General features: G+C 41.6%; 1 protein-coding gene across 1 annotated transcript in view; it reads left to right on the top strand.

The window, feature by feature from the left end:
- C4H11orf49 (chromosome 4 C11orf49 homolog) overlaps window positions 1-17,112 on the top strand; it is an 85,234-nt gene that overhangs the window by 17,056 nt on the left and 51,066 nt on the right. Inside the window, 1 exon segment of the mRNA XM_030481279.1 lies at window positions 10,887-11,021. Coding sequence (XP_030337139.1) covers window positions 10,887-11,021 — 135 coding nt within the window.

Raw genomic sequence — 17,112 nt, 5'->3', positions numbered from 1 at the left:
TACCAGACTTACGTCTACAGAGAAGAGTTGTCAGAATAGCAAAGTCTCTTCTGTAATCTAAATTTCTCCAATCCATATTAGAAATGGGATTTCAATACCCCTTGTCTACTGTGCATGGGGTATACATTTTGTATATGAGAGCTATGGAAGATTTGGGGATTGTGGATTACTCAGTTTATTTGTGATTTAAATTATGTGAATTTTGTCCAGAACTTGTAGATCTGCCACCCAAAGTGTGATGTTTTTATCACAGAACTGCTTGACAGCAGAAACAGCATTGGAATCTTCATCTGACAGCCAGGATCTATGAATTCCTGATTTTCCCAGAGTTGTTTCTTTGTAATAAGCATTGCAACAAGTCCAAGCCTGACAAATATGCTGATTGGGATGACTGCTGTTGAGTAAACAGCTGGGAAAAATGCATATGTTAATGGGAATAACACACTGATTCCCACTGTAGTTTGTACGTGTTGCCAATATATTAGAAAATGTAGTGTTTTCTTCCCACATACTTGAGAATCTTACAGGTGAGCTGATACACAGATGAGTCCAAACCCTCACAAGGAAATATAGGGGGGATAAAAAGGTAAAGAAGCTTTTTGGGTAAGCAGAACAATCTTGCAAAGCTCGTAGCTGAAGGAGTAACATAGCATTGAATATGAATATTGATGCTGCATGTGATAATGTGCTCCACTCAGGAAGCTTGTAATAGTGTTTTGGTGTCAGAAACATCAAGAGAACTTGCCGTAACATATGGCTGTTAGCACTTGATATCAGCATCTTGTCAGCACAGGGTAGTTATCTGTAGATAACCCTTCACTTACTCGCACACTGGGTTGAGCTGCAGTGTGCAGCTTGGTACATGAAGAAAGGCAATCACAACTTCTATATGCAGTGTGGTCAGATTATGATGCGTCTAATATGTATTCACTGGTGTAGTGGTGCTGTCTTTGCCCACTTCTTTTCTGTACCTTTACATCATGGAAATTCCCTATTTATTTGTGGTCTTTGTCAGAATAGTTGCAGCAGAAATGAACTGACTATCTTATGGAGGCCTTATGTAGTTGAGTACATTTGTATTCATTCTTACAGCCTTGAATATTGAAATGCAACACATTTGCCATGAAGTTGAGCTGCCTTAAATGATGGTTAAAGCTAATTGCATGTTGACAGTGTTGATAGCTAATAAAACTGAAGAACAGATGTTTGAAGGTTTCCCAAAGCCAAAGTCCAGAAACCTGGCAAATGATACGAGCATTAGGATTATATATATCCGAGATAACTGTGTTTGTGCTTTTTCTCTGGGCTAAAGTTGAATGTACTATCTTCTGCCTAGTTTTAGGTCATAACTTTGAGCATAAATCTGTTTGTTTCCAATTTTTTTTATTGCTTTTCATCATAGTTGATGATGTTACTAGTTGATGATGTTACAAACCTGGAGATGTAGACATGGTCCCACCTGGGAGTTAAAATCAGACTTTTGTGACGCTTCAAATGTGTAAATTTATTCTTGAAACAAGTTTGGATAATTTAGTGAGAAAAGGAAAAGGACGAAATCCGAGGGATTGCTGAAAATTGATCTCTCTGATCTGAATTAGAAGGTAATAAAGAAGTAATTTTTCTTGGTTATGGGCATTTGTCATACAGTTTTTCTACTCCCTGGTCCATCCCACTGCCTGCATTTGGCACTACAACTAAATAGGTATGGAAGTCATTGCTGGTCCTAAGAAGATCTTTAAGGAGCCTCCTGCATGTGTGCTCTTTGTGGTTATTTTGCCATAACTTATTTCATAAGTTGGCCATTTCACAGTGCTCATCATATCCTTTTTGGGATGCCATGTTTTATTTTCTCCATCAGTCTACTTGGGTTTAATACCTCTGGGATTGGGTAGTTCCTGCCTTACCACTGTTCTTGCATTTCTGATCACAAGTCTCTGCTCTGTTATAGTCTGTGTTCTCGCAGAAGGGAAGAGTCTCTCAAGGCAGAATTGGTGAACTGTGGCAATCTTCTATTGTCCATCTTCCACTGAGGAAGGGTCTGTAGCAGAGCTCACCATGGTGCTCAACAGGTAGTCAGTGCTGAGATCCCAGTTTGACAAGCATCCTTCTCTGTCATTCTGGAAAACAGCTCAGCTGTTTTGTAGGGAAAAAATGAGAGAGTTAAATAGCGACATAATTAAACATGTCCCCAGCAGATGTACTTGGGACTATTTACAGCCTTTTGCATGCAATCTGCAGTGTGTATCTAAAGCAGTAATCTCTTGACATGCTTGGTCACATGCTTTAAGGATTGGATTTCCTGCAGCTTCTGTAAATGTTTTGAAGAAAATGGCTTTAGTCATGTGAAATTGGCACCTGGAATTCAGTAGAAATGCACTAGAGAATAGCAGCTTTGGAAAAACATAGGAAATTTGGCACATGTTGGTGTTTTTTCCCTTATTAAATAGGAGGGCTTTTATTTTTAAGAATGACAAGGCATACTTTTATCATTTTCTGTTAGGATTTCTTTTTGAACATACTGTTTCCTCCAATAAGTTTTCACTGTCCCAAGCTGTAAGAGAAACACTGTTGAATACGTGATAGTAACAGAGAGAAAGGTGTAGTTACTGATGAAGCTAACTCATATAGTTTAGTTCTGGTTTTAATGAAGCATTTTAGTCAGAGTCTAAGCTACTATATATATATAGGAAATCAGTTTCAGAGGAGTCCTCAGCTTCCATCTGTCTAAACTTCTAAGACTTTATATTCAATTGGAGTAAAGTGTAGGTTTGAGGAACACTGTGTTTTCCCCAGAGAGATCTTTAAGAAAAGATGGCTCAGGACAGAGGTTGGGGCTTTTTTGGTTTTGTGGTGTTGGAAGGACTTGTGTATTCATTCTTCATCCGTAAAATGTTGTGGTGTCCCACCAAATCTTGAGGAGCATTTCTAATTGCCTTGCTAAGAATATGTGTGTTCCAATGTGGACAAGGCCAATGAACGTAAAATTTCTCCTAAATTGGATGTGCCGAGCTGTAAAAATCAGCAAACGCCTGCAGCAATGAGATGTGATAAGATCCCATAATAGGGTTCCTTAACCTTTACAGGATAAAATCCCTTCACCATCTCTGCTTCACCATGAACAGCAAAATGCCGAAGGTCTTGTATCTTGTCTGAAGAATGCATTTTTTAAAACTTGGTTTATTTTCCTTTTCTTAAAGAAGTCAGCTTTCCGGAAATCTGGATGTCTTCGGAGTATCTGAGACTTTCTATGCTGTATGGAGTTGAAACCATACAAATTCCAGAAGACATTAGCCTTGGAGACTTGCAGTAACCTCATGTCCAGCAAAATTAATCCTATTCCCTATCTTCAAATTAATGAGACAAAGTGTACGCTCAACACTGTAGCCAAGCAGTTGTAGTGAGCACAGTGTGGTTTAGCAATCCCTAAATCCAGAGTTATCATTAATATCAAAGGATGAAGCTTCATCTATACAAAGGAATCTCAGCAGGGTTCATTTGTTGCCATGATGGAAATACTGGAAGCTGCTCAGTCTTTGATGTGCTATAATCTTGCCAAAGCAACTGAATATTGTTTTCTTCTTCTGAAATCCTCCAGTCTAACCAAGAGTGACAAGAGCAAATATGGGAGCTGCATGCATGGCACCAGCATTGACTCCGTTAGAAACAGTCAGTAAGTTATCTTTCAGTAGTTCCTGGGTCATCACAGTCATAAGGTGATGGTGCTGCTTCCTTCTAAAATAATGAAAAGTCTAACTTGTAAAATATGGAGCTGTCTTACAATAAGAAATACAGGAGACTACATGCAGAATGGAGAGAGGAGGCCTTCAATCAGCCAGTTTGCCTTCACTTAGCATTATGCTTTGATCTCAACAGCACAAGATGGGTGCAGTTATTCAATAACTTTCAAATTCATACTCCTCCTTCAGGGGACATTGACATTTTGGTATCAAAACCAGTGTCCAGCCCATGTCAACTCCAGAGCTACTTCCAGAGTTGTTAGACTAGAGGAAATCTGAACACTGCCTTGTGTTGCTTGTGTTTTTAATAGTGGTTCTCTTCTTTGTGCTGTCTTCTCACACTTGCCACAGGTTCACTGCATGCTTTCTGTAGCATCTTACTGCTAGTGAATGAATTCCACGGCGTGATAGGGAGGGCAAAAATACATCTGTAGCTTAATAAAGAAAGCCAAAGAATGGAGGGCATGGCTGCATGGTAATAAAGCTTATTGAGGACTTGAATCTCCCATACCTTCAGTATATAGAAGGTTAGACAGCAATTCAATAGGGAATTTTCTTCTTGCCCCAAAATGCATAGTTGGACCAGTTTGAACAAATACTAAGTATATTAGCTGGAGAGTTTGCAGCTTTCTTCGGGTAGGTATAATTCTAGATTGTTTTATTTAGTTTAGGTTTTGGGGGTGAAAGGGCAAGGGTTTTTGTGGGAAGCTGGGTAGCAACTTGCAATGATCTCCATAAAACCAGTTAGAATGGTATTCATGCAGCTGTCTCTGTGGTGCACAACTCCCTGTGTTTTCTACTATAAAAACTAAATCTCTGTTTATACCAGCAAGACCTTTCCAGGCTCACTGCAACCCCATGTGGTCTGAAATACCACCTGAGCAGCCTGAAAGAGCTAGTCCTGGGTGATTGATGCTTATCTCTGAAGGCTTCTTTACTTTTCCCTTAAGCACCTTGGAGGGCTTCTGCAGGGCTATTTACCATCTTCCATTGTATGCTCTTTCCCATCTTCCTGAATACTAGGTTTCCCAGCTCATAACTCTAAGAAGCAGCTTTATTTCAGAGTAGAAAGGGGCCCCAATATGTGGTCTATTATATCCATATCAGCTTGCTTACCCTTTTCAAGCAGCTATTGTGTTTTAATAGGGCCCTGCCTGGCAGGGGGAGTCCTTAATTCCTACTATATAAGAATGGCCAGCTTGAGTTACAGCAAACTGCAGGATGCTGCTCTGATCAAAAGACCTCTGTTTTTAGAGATTCCCCTCCTGCCCCCATTTGCCTTTTTTGTTTTTAATCCAGGGCTAATAATTCAACGCAGTAAAGTCATTTTAGCTTTTGATTTGAAAGCTTCAAGGTGTTAAATTACTGACCTAGCATAGGAAAAATAAAGGGGGGGGGGGGGGGACACGACACATGCTAAAAAAGATAAAGGGATTCTGGGTAATAAACAGCAAGCGCAGCAACTCCTTTAATCCTTTGCTTCTCCACACTCTGTAGACTGGTCCCAGAGGGTTCGATTTGCTACAAAGCAACATAAGAAAGCCTGTTCATTGCCTACCCTGAGCTGTGTCACAGGTGCTGTGGTTCGTTTCCTTTCAAACAGCACTTGGGATAATCTCTGTACCACCTGTATTAACTCTGCCATGAATACAGAGATTGCTGAGCCTATAGCAAGAAGCCTGAAAACAAATCATTAAAATCTCTGTCACTCCTTTCCCTCTTTCCACACCCTTCAGCTGAAATAAACTTGAGTGGGTGAGACAGAAAGGATCTCAGAAAATCCAGTCTGTGTTTGTGGTGTTACATCACCCAGTCTCGCCAAAATGTTGAGTGTTAATGATTTCCTATCTGCCTAGTTGTTAAAAAAGGATTTTTCCTTAAAGCCACTCATCAGGAATAACTTTCAGCATCTGTTTCATCTTAACACTGCTAATGCATTTCAGAGGAAGTGCCTAAAAAGCACGGCTAATTTCATTAGAGGAAGATGGTGATTTCCTTGAGGCTGACTTCATTGTCCCAAATTTTAATATGTGTGGAATTTGTCAAAGCACTTGATAAAACAGCTTTGAATTGAGGAATGCTGATGCTCCTCTGCTGCCTTCAAAGAGGGAAATAGTCCCATGGTTGGTGTGAATATTGCAAGTAGTGTAGTACACTTAAACCAGGAGGTGAAGAATAGAATGATCTTAAATTAAACTATGCTACTGCAGCAGTGATTTATTCATCCCAGCAGTGAAACTGGGATTTGGTTTCCCGATGGTATATGTACAGTTATAAGCGTTCCCTCTTGGGGCTCGTTCCAGGCAAGGTAAACCTCATTTTGCTATTTCAGATCATAGCCTTGGGGTAAGTGGGATTGGTCACTTGGGGATGCTTTGTGTGTGGATGAGTTATTTAACAGCAGAAATTGCCTGGGTTTTAAAGCCTTTTGAATTTCAGTATTTTCTATTGCTAGAGCTAGTTCTTTGTTACCTATTGTACCATAGTCTCTAATCCTAATACTCCTGATTATCCCTACTTACTGTGCTTTGGTTCACACCATGAAGCAGTCTTGGAGCTCGTGACCTGAGTTCCTTTCAGATGGAACTAAACTGGAAGATGTGTTCCAACTGCAAATGAGCATTCAGCCCATGAGACCCGACTAGAGCTGATCCAGAGTGTGTTTCAAGAGGAAATGAACCCTGAGATACCCATAATGTTGACATCTGGTCCTGTGCACTGTTTCTCTGTACAGATGTTTCAGTCAGTCTAAATATAGTGTCCAATAGCAACTTTGCATTTGAGACTACCTTAAGACACTTGATTCTGTTTTAATGACTTAGACGCTTGTGTAACTGACAAGTAGTGTGTGTGAGGGGCAATCGTTCACACTGGAGAAGCAGAGTAAGCCTTCAGAGTGATTTTCTTCCTTTCAATGGAAAATGCAAGCAGTAATGCTGGAAGTTAAGGAATAACGGTCCTCGCTCCTAGTTTTCTGTTTAGTAGAGGAGGGCATTCAGCTCTTTGCATGGTAACCAAAGGTGGCACCTGCTGGAGGGACAGCAGGGTCCTGGCAAGCTCTTCTGTCCTTCTTGGGGACTCGGGGCTCTCTCTGCATTGTGCATGTTTGGCTTTGCCCGAGTTCAGCAGGCAGAGGCTAACGACTGTAGTGGGTTTCAATTGGGATGTTACCATAGCATCCTGGGACTTGTACAGTCTATTTAGAAGTCCAAAGGTTTGAAAAGAGTGCTTGAAAGTTTCTGAACTCTGGCAAGCTGCCGAAACGTAATTACACAAAAGACAAAGCCTTACTGAAAGCAGCTCTGTTCAGAGGAGCAGCACCTGAGTGCTGGAGTTCCCAGCACAGCCGTTTCTGAGAGCTGGGGCTGTTCTAGCGCAGTCTCCTCCCAAACCATTTTTAGTTCCTCTCACGTGCACGTGCCATCCCACAAGCACGGGCTATGTGTGCTGCAAGACAGAGCTTTCTCAGCAGTGGCATTGGAAGAGTTCTATGCTCTGGCTGCTCTAGGGCATGTAGAGGAAAGGAAAGGAGTGAAAAAGTAAGCATCATGAAGTCCCTACTGCAAAAGCTGCTTTAGATCTTCCCAGCGAGTGAGAACCTTGTTTTACTTTTCTCATCTTTCTCCAGAATATTCTCATGAGTGAATGGGAAAAGCTCTTTTGTTAATGTAATATCCAGTTGCATAACAATTCCTGTGTGAAATAACTAATGGACATTCAGTTCAGTTTCTAGTCTCAGTTTCAGCAAGACAAATAAAATCACGTCCTTAGTAACTTTTGTTAATCCTCTAATTTGCCTGCTCTGTTCACTGGTAATGTAGAGGGCCAGGGCAATGCAATAGGAGGCTTTGAGGCTTGCAGAGCTGTTGAAAGCTTTCTTGAAGGAATCTCTTGCAGATGGCTGCTCTAAATGCCTAAAAGGGGGAAAGGAGAAGTTAACCAGAGAATTGGAAACCTATTTTCCCTTCTTCTGGGTTCACGGACCCATTTCTAAATGATTGAGAACAAGCAGGTACCTTGTTGAGACACCCTGGTTCGTTCAGAAGTCTTTCTTCTGCAACCGTGCTGATAAACTCTGGCCACCAGTGAGAGGAGAGCAGGCAGAGGGAAGACTGAGCAATCCTAAGGGGAGGATCTGAGCAGCTGTTAAAGTTGCTGAGAATGTTTGAGCTAAGTTTGTTGCTTTGCTGTTGATACCTTGTTTACTTAAGCCATTCCTCTGAGTCTGCAGCTTGTTTCCTTTTTGCGTTCAAAAGAAACTGGAAAAGACATCTGTTGGCATGTGTATAAAGATCATAGGTAAAGAGTTGGTCATAATCCCTACATGCTGTTGGAATACCTGCAACAGCTTTGGGTTGTCACTGCTTATCTTTCAGAAGGGTTTACCTGCAATCCATTACCATTGGCCACATTAACAGTAGCTTCACCTCCAGGCAGTTGTTAAGGAAAATGTGGCCAAGTTCTTTTTGTACTTCACATCTACCCATGATAAAAGGAATTTCAAAATATACAGTTTGTTCAAAGTGTAGAATGTTCCTGTCTCTTGCAGCAGTCTTGACCCTGCCTGAGAATAGACCTGTTGATTTGTCCTTGGACTGCTTGTTGGATAGCTCCATCACAGGCTGGCTCCTTTAAGCTGAACTTTTCCAGTTTATAAGAAGGAATTTATAAAGTTGGGTCTCTGAAATGCAGCATCTCCACTGGGATAAAATTCTGCCTCCCATGCTTGCAGACCTGAGCTTTTGGGGGAAAAAATCCTTCCATTGTACAGTTAAACAAAATCTTATTGCAAGAAATGAGGAATGAAAGCAATATTGTACCTCCTTTACTCAACTAGCTGGCGGCACTTGGCTGTCAGCACATCCAGGTGTGCTGATGTTCCAGCATATCCACCCATTCTTTCAACTGAGTAAGCAACAACAAATGATATCATACCCTGCTGCCTGCTAGCTTTAGAGCCATCCCTTGCTGAAAATGCAAGTGACTGGAGTTTTCACTTATTAGAACTAAGGAGTAATATAGTAGAGCTGTCTGCTGTGAATTAATAGTATGTTAGCTTCATGTCTGGACCTTTCCATTGCAGTTGTGCCAGGATCTGCTTCCAAAAGTTGCATGTGCTGAAGTTGTTCTGAGCAACACAGTTTGGTGCATTTAATTGTATCATTGTGCCTTCATCTTCCTTCTCTTCCTGAACATCTCCCTTACGTGTCTCATCTTTGTGAAAGCTGCCTTCTCCTATTACACCAAGTTTCTTCTCTTTTCATTCAGATCCCTCTTTTCTCCATCAGCCTTTCAAATCATCAGCCAAACAATGCAGACTGGAAATGTAAAGTCTTACAGGCTGTGGATTGGGATGAGAAGATATGAAAACCCATTTCCAGCTTTGTCACAGGCATCTTGTGGGACTTCATGCAAGTTACTTTCCCTTATTCTGAACTCAGTCACTCTAAAGCAGTGAGCTTCAGCACATTGTAATGAATGCTCTTTACTGACACGATAGTCAGGGGAGCCCTTTCCCGTAATTCTGGCATATTTTGATCAGGCACATTATTTATTTATTTACTTTAATCTCTTGCGACAATGGTTTCCTCTGGTTTGTACAGAGCTGGTGCCTGAATAAGGTTTCATAAATACAAAATAATATATTTGTCCATGGTATTTACAGAAAGAGTATTTCTTATTCCAGAATTCATGAGTCATGAGTATTTCTTAATCATAAGGTGGTTGTACTTATTTGAGTTGCATTTCCTCCTGGGTAGGAGGGCTAACAGCAGTGTTCTGCACCTACCTGTCAACACATGGCAAAAAACTCCATTTACTCTTACATCTTTGGGAAGCAGGACATTAAAACCCAGGAATTGTGATTCTTTTCCGTAAAATTGAATTGGCTTCTCTCCACATACCCCTCCCAGTTGTTACATGACTTTTTAATTTCACTCAAATCTCTCTGGTATAATTCTCTTTCACATGTAAGACCCTCTTCTATACGATGAAGGATCAAGTGATTTCAGCTATTTATATTTAAAGAGATGATTTAAAATTGCAAACTGAGAGGGTTCCCAGTGACCACTGGATTTTGTCTGTTGTGGAGATGCTGCCTATGGAGAGGTTCTGCTGTGATGAAAGTGAACTTCCAGCTTTTCATTAATTCTCTCCTATGCGGGAGAGTTAAGCTGCTGTCCCAAGTGAATGTTTTTAATGATCTCTCTGGAGTGTTTGAAGGCTTAGTCCCACTTGCATGATGCAGAGTGAAATGCACAAAATCCATCTTTGAGGCAGCCCTGTCATTATACCTTTTGGTAGATAATGTTTGTATTTGCATTTCTATTGTTCTCGCATGTTGAGCTTTACCGTGCCCAAAGGAGAGCTGCTCACACTTCAGAGAAATCTTAGGAAAGGTTGTTTTCTATATGCTTGTTATAATAAGTTACCATAAAGTGCTTACAACTCAAATATGAGAGATTTGTGCTAAAATACAGGCCTGTGAATATCAAATTGACTATCCATCACAATGACCAGCTACTCTCTTCAAAATACACTAGTGCAAAGTGTTGTTTAGTGCAGTGTCGACCTGCTCTTCATGGCAAGTAGATTTTATACATCCAATACATTCAAGTTTCAGTAACCTGGCAATTAAATCTTGAGGTTTCTGTTAAAGGGGATTTTTATTTATTTCTTTATATATTTATTTCTTTATATATTTTTTATATATATTTTTATATATATCTTTCTATATATATTTATTTCTTTATATATATTCAGGCTTCACAGAAAATTGTGGAGAGAATAGCAGTGAAGTTCCAATGGTATTAAAAGAAAGGGCATCTTCTGGTCAGATAAACAAAGGTTGCTTTTGGCCAACCGTTTTCCAGTGGGTTGGTTTCAAATCAGTGGCTCTTGGACACCCCTTGCTGGGATTCTTTAGAATGAATTTTACTTTCACAAACCTCTAATTCGTATAATCAAATTTCAGTGTGTGGGTTTTGCAAATGGTTTTCTCTCCAGAGAACAGATGGGTCTAAGCTTTGGAGATTGGGTTTCACAAAATGTAACTGCCGGTGGTTTTGTTGGCACTGCTTTAGCTGGCCCCAGAACATTGACATTGGTTCAGCTTTCTAACGTTCTCTTGTTTTGACTTTATCTCCGCAGCTTTAACAGCGTGCGTCAAGGAACACACATCTTGTTCCGTGAGTTCAGCTTTGTTCAGGCTACTCCTCATAACAGGGCATCTTTCCTTCGGACCTTCTGGAGGTGTTTCCGAACCGTGGGGAAGAATGGAGGCAAGTATTCCAGCATCTACTGCTGTCCTGTTCCCTTGAATCATAGAATGATAGAATGGTTTGGGTTGGAAAGGACCTTAAGATCATCTAGTTCCAACCCCCTCCCATGGGCAGGGACACCTCACACTAGACCATGTCGCCCAAGGCTCTGTCCAGCCTGGCCGTGAACACTGCCAGGGATGGAGCATTGACCACTTCTTTGGGCAACCTGTGCCAGTGCCTCACCACCCTCACAGTAAAGAACTTCTTCCTTATACCTAACCTGAACTTTCCCTGCTTCAGTTTGAACCCATCACCCCGTGTCCTATGACTACAGTCCCTAATGAGGAATCCCTCTCCTTGACATTAAAATCATCAGCCAAGCTAGTGATACAGTGCAAATACTGACACTTCACAATGTGTTCTAACATTCTAACATTGTTAACAGGAGACACCAGCAGAGCTGCTGTGAAATAGCTAGAAAATGCTCACAGCATGAAGTAGTGTAGGGACACTTTGCTGCCAGTGCTGCTTCCATTGCAGAACAGCATCTCAAGCAACAATAGGTCAGAGGGAGGATGTTGTGGGCCTGTGTGTGAGGATACATAGACAAAAATAAAGTGCTGGAGGTTGGTGGATGGGAGCAGGGCAACAGACCTAGAGATGGTTAGAATATAGGGTATGGGGCATAAGGGAAGTAGGTGCTGAGATTATTGGGCAGTTGGGGTACCAAGAGCTTTGACTGGGAGCCCTGCAGGATGTAGAGTGGTGTTGGGCTCTAGGGTGGTGAATGCTGCCACCTGAGCTAGTCCTGGCACATCTCCTAAATAATGTTGCAGGATCCTGATGGCCATGGAAGGGTGACCACTGACAACTGTGTGACTTCTTCCCCAATCCTCCTGTCCTAGTTTTGGCTGGGATAGAGTTATTTTAATTCCCAGTAGCCAGTACAGTGCTGTGTGTTGGCTTTAGTCTGAGAACAACGCTGATAACACACCAGTGTTTCAGTTGTGGCTCAGCAGCACTTACCTTGATCAAGGATTTTTCAGTGTCTCATGCTCTGCCAGCGAGGAGGGGCACAAGACCCTGGAAGGGAGCACAGTGAGGACGTCTGGCCCAAACTAGCCAAAGGGATATTCCATACCATAGAATGTCAAGCTCAGTATATAAACTGAGGGGAGTTGTCTAGGAGGGGCTGATCGCTGCCTGGGGACAGGCTGGCCATCAGTCAGCAGATGGTGAGCAATTGTGTTGTGCATCACTTGTGTTTCTTGGGTCTTATTCCTCTGTCTCTTAACACCTACCCCCAACCCCCTTATTACTATATTTTACTTTATTTCAATTGTTAAACTATTCTTGTCTCAACCCACGGGTTTTACCTTTTTCTGATTCTCCTCCTTATCCCACCAGGGCTGGGTGAGAGGGGAGTGAGTGAGTGGCTGCTGCTGGGGTTAAACCACAGCACCTACCCACAAGGAAAAAGTTCCAATGCCAAAATAGCTATTCAGCACTGTGCTATCTTGTCTAGCTATTCTTATACTGCACTCGGTATATTAGGTATTACAGAACTGGCCAGAGTTCAAAATAAACTTATGTAACTACATGCAACTAAAATTATGGGGTTTTAAGTTTTTAATTTAGTATTTTAAGCAAATACACTGAATGTTGCTGTACAAATGTGAATTTTGGTGGTTTGTTTTTCTATAAGCCTCACTTGTTTCAGGCTATTCAGCCTCACATCTTGTTTTAGGAAGGACTAGAACTATTTCTGAAGTGTGGATAAAACCTCATCTTCTGGTTAAGCTTTGCAACACTGCTCATGATGAACAGAGTTTGGAAGACTCTGAATAACTGTTTGACTTTTTGGCATATGCCATTTAGATCCTTAGACAGTAGACAGTTGTAGTTGAATATGACAAAATCTGTAGTTAGCTACTGAAGTGACTATGCTTCTGTAGTATCTTCCTAGTGTCTGTAACATCTTCTTCCCAGTAATAGGTACTTTGTTACATTCCACATCATTTACATGAGTTCAGGGATAATGTGTTTAAGATTTCAGGTTAATTGTATGGTACTAACCTAATATGCAGTGAGGACATACCTGAGGTGAGGTCAGGTCATAGTCAGGAAAGATCAAGCGTAGACTCCTAGAACATTCCTGTAGGAGAGTTAGGTGATAGTAAAGATGTCATCCACCAGAACTGCAGGTGTCAGTGGTAAGCCTTGTTGACAAATTGAGAAGGAGTTATCTGATGGAAAGTACCCACTGCTGTACTTTCAATGCAGGTTTTCATCAGGCTTCATCTATCTAACATCTGATCTTAGCCAAATGATGGGCACCTGGATTTGTTGGAAAGAACTGAAAAGTTTTAGCTGCGTAGTATCTCACTTCTCTTTTAGCAGTTTTATGTGAATATGGAAAAGGTTGTGGAGGAAAATGTAAACACCAAAGTACTTTGAAGGGGAAGAGGGAGCACAGGAACAAAAGCTCAGGTGGATGTTACTACACTCTGGTTGTGGCCTTATGAGAGTTCAACATATATTTTTTCTGACTTAAAGTCCAGTGGCTGTGCTTTTTAGTGTGAGGAAATATGGCATGTTTACCTGTATATTTATACATTTATATACATTTTCTTTTTACATTAGCTAGAGACAGAAATGCATCACTTTAGAGAACTTCCTGACTGTATTTTCAGCCACTCAGTCCAATTTGTCTGATTCTCTAGCAGTAATTACAGACTAGAACCTTCATTTTATTCATTTGGGGTTTATTTGCTATGGGATTTTTTTCTGCTTTACTCGTGTAGGGGAACTCAGAACATTCATGGTCTTGTAAGAACTGAACTCATTTAGTAAGAAACTGAACCCGTTCAACGTGGTGGGTGAATTGTGGTCATTACCTCACTCAGGCATAGAGCAGACATGGGTTTCTTTCCTTGAAATACATTGCTTTTAGATGAATGTGGGAAGGAGTCATGGTATACAACAAATACCAGCATCCAGAAGTGAGATCATTGATGATCTGAACTATAGAATGAGTTTCTTAACAATAAGAAAAAGTCAGACTAAGTGGTGCCCAAAGTAAGTATGATTTTCACTGCAGAGCTTTCTTTAGAAGCGTGGCTGGTGGTACACATTCCAATTGGATTATTCTAGAAATTAGTTTTAAGTTGTTTCTTTCTGATCACTGCAGTGGAACACAAGATCATACGTACGTATCAAATCAAAAACAGTTACACAAGCTTGCATGGAGTCATTAGTCTATGGATAATTTGTTGCTACAGCATTTCATTTTATGATGACACAATTTTGACAATCTAAACATTGTATTATGTGCAGGAGTGTATTGGGCTTGTGTGGTAAGGTTTTGGTAGTTGGGGGGTTACGGGGGGGCTTCTGTGAGAAACTTGCTAGAAGCTTCCTCCATGTCTGATAGACCCAGTGCCAGGCAGCTCCAAGACAGACCCGCTCCTGGCCAAGGCTGAGCCAATTGGCAGTGATGGTGGTGCCTCTGTGATAATGTGTTTAAGAAGGGGAAAAAAACTGCTGTGCAACAGCAGCTGGAAGAGAGGAGTGAGAATATGTGAGAGAAACAGCCCTGCAGACCCCAAGGTCAGTGAAGAAGGAGGACAGGAGGTGCTCCAGGCACTGGAGCAGAGATTCTCCTGCAGCCTGTGGTGCAGCCCATGGTGAGTCAGGCTGTGCCCTGCAGCCCACGGAGGTCCATGGTGGAGCAGATATCCACTTGCAGCCTGGGGAGGATGCCACGCCGGAGCACGGGATGCTGTGACCCTGTGGGAAGCCCATGCTGGAGCAGTCTCCTGGCAGGACCTGTGGCCCCATGAAGAGAGGATCCCACATAGAGCAGTTCATGAAGAACTGCAGCCATGGGAAGGGCTCACACAGGAGAAGTTCATGCAGGACTGTCTCCTGTGGGAGGAACCCCAAGCTGGAGCAGGGGAGGAGTGTGAGGAGTCCTCCGTGAAGGTAGAAGGAGCAGCAGAGCCAACATGTGATGAGCTGACCACAACCCCATCCCATGACAGTAACTGCTGAGTGATCTCTCCATGTCCTTATCTCAAACCACAAGCCTTCCATTGTATTTTCTCTTCCTTGAGGAGGGAAGTGATAGAGCATCTTTGGTGGGTATCTTGCATCCAGCCAGGGCCAACCCACTGCAAGGAGGTAGGTAACTTATGGAGTCCTGGTAAGAAGTTCTGTTTATGGTTATCCTATACCATGCAACAGAGCATGGGACAAACAACCTGCTGGTTCTGCAATTAGCAGTATAGTTTGGATTAACATTGGTATATGGCTTTTGAGACCTAAACTCGGATCTTTCTGTACTTGGTGCCTTGTGTCAGGTATATGGAGAGTTATTCATTGAATGTCCATTTTATTTCAATTTAATTTTTGTATGCAGAAAAGAATGAAAATATGCTCTTTGCCCTCTATAGGAAGATTTTGCTCTTTCCCAGTTTTCTCTCCTGTTTCTGGGCAGGGATTGCTCCATGCTTCAGTATCGTCTTGGATTTATGTCTGTGAAGAATTATGAAGGCACATTTGTCTTCCTTTGTCTAAAGCATTACATTCACTAACTTCCATGTTTCTCAGGATGTTCTTGTTTTTATTTATTCCTTTGCCAGAAAAGTGTTTACTGCCATTTTCCTGTCTCGTTTACTTTATGATTCATTCCAGTTTTAGGAACGAGTGGTGGGTTTTTTCCTAATTTTGTCTACTTGTGAAGGATGTGTTCCTTGTAAACTGCGTAAGTGCCAGGTCTGTGCAGGTATAGGTCAGCATAATAAATGAGATCTTGCATCAAAGCTTGCACCCTGGCTGGAGGAAAGCAAGGGAGAATAAAATTAGAGATGTAAGATGATACAATTTCCAAGCTTAGACAAACTCACAGCCCCCCAGGCAAACCAACCCCCCACCTTTCCACTTCTGAGTGTTTCATTGGAGTCTTAGAAAAGCAGATGATGTCTCACCAATGAGTGAACTGATGGCTTCATTTGGCTACTAGTTGCTCCTCCTTGATGCAGGGAAATGTACTGCTTTGTCAGTCTTGAAGTAACCATGCCTTGACTTGGAATATACGCCTCGATCACCCAAGCAGAGGCATCTAGCCAGGAGTTCTCAAAGGGCCAATAAGAGAGAAATCTATCTGAACAGAAGCAATACTTAAATGTGGCAATCTGTGTATGTGCAGAGCCATGCACTAGCATTACTGTTTCTCCTGGGAGACTACTGTAGATGCTACTTTTCTTCCGAATTCCTTATCCTTTTGAATTACTGGGAAGTAGTTCTCCACAGAAAGTTCTTCACAGCTTTTATGTTCCATTTTCTTATGTTAGCCTGATACTTAATGGGTTCTAGTTACATTGCCCTTTGTAACTCCTTTTGTTTGGAGGCCTGATTGATTTTTCCTTTTGTCTCCAAATAGCAAGGGAAAACAACTAGCTTCACTCAATGTGACAGTAACATAACACACTTCAAGAAGTAAAGAGAAAGTTTATTGCTTTTCTCTTTTAAGAGGAGGATTTCTGTTTGGTGATATGCTGGATGTTGTTTTTACAGGATTTCCCACTTGTTTTAGAAGCTTAGCAAGATCCAGTCTTCTGTTTTCAAGTATGCATAAGCATATCTGGGATTCCACGCATTGGGAAAAAAAATTTGGTTTATTTTAGAACATGATTCAGTGTCTGGGGTGGACTTCACAAAATTTCTTCCCTCCTGTAAGGACTTACCAATGACACACAACACCCATAGAGGTGGTTAGAGGACAGCTTAGCTTTTCTGTTGAGAAGCACAGAGTATAATGCTCGGTTGGCAACAGATTTCTCCCAGAGGAAGGCGAAATGACCAGAAGTCTTGTTTTCCCTCTGCTTCTGCTTAAATTGACCTCTTGGAATCTAGCTGACCTGCTCTTTTGAATTGTCTGTTCCTCAGGACTCTTTAATTAAAACTGTGCTTTCTCAGTTTAAACAGCCCCTGTAGAGTTCGGCTATGAAGCTTCATAAGGTCAACATATGCCTCTCCCAACCCCCATGGCTTTCATGTCTTGTTGCTTCTCTGTTTTTAATTAAAAAGATTTTTTCCTTAAATGCTTTCCA

The sequence above is a fragment of the Strigops habroptila genome, chromosome 4, assembly GCF_004027225.2.
Source record: "Strigops habroptila isolate Jane chromosome 4, bStrHab1.2.pri, whole genome shotgun sequence".
Classification (NCBI taxonomy): Eukaryota; Metazoa; Chordata; class Aves; order Psittaciformes; family Psittacidae; genus Strigops; species Strigops habroptila.
Note: the sequence above shows the minus strand (reverse complement) of the source record. Positions and strands in the feature narration are given on the sequence as shown.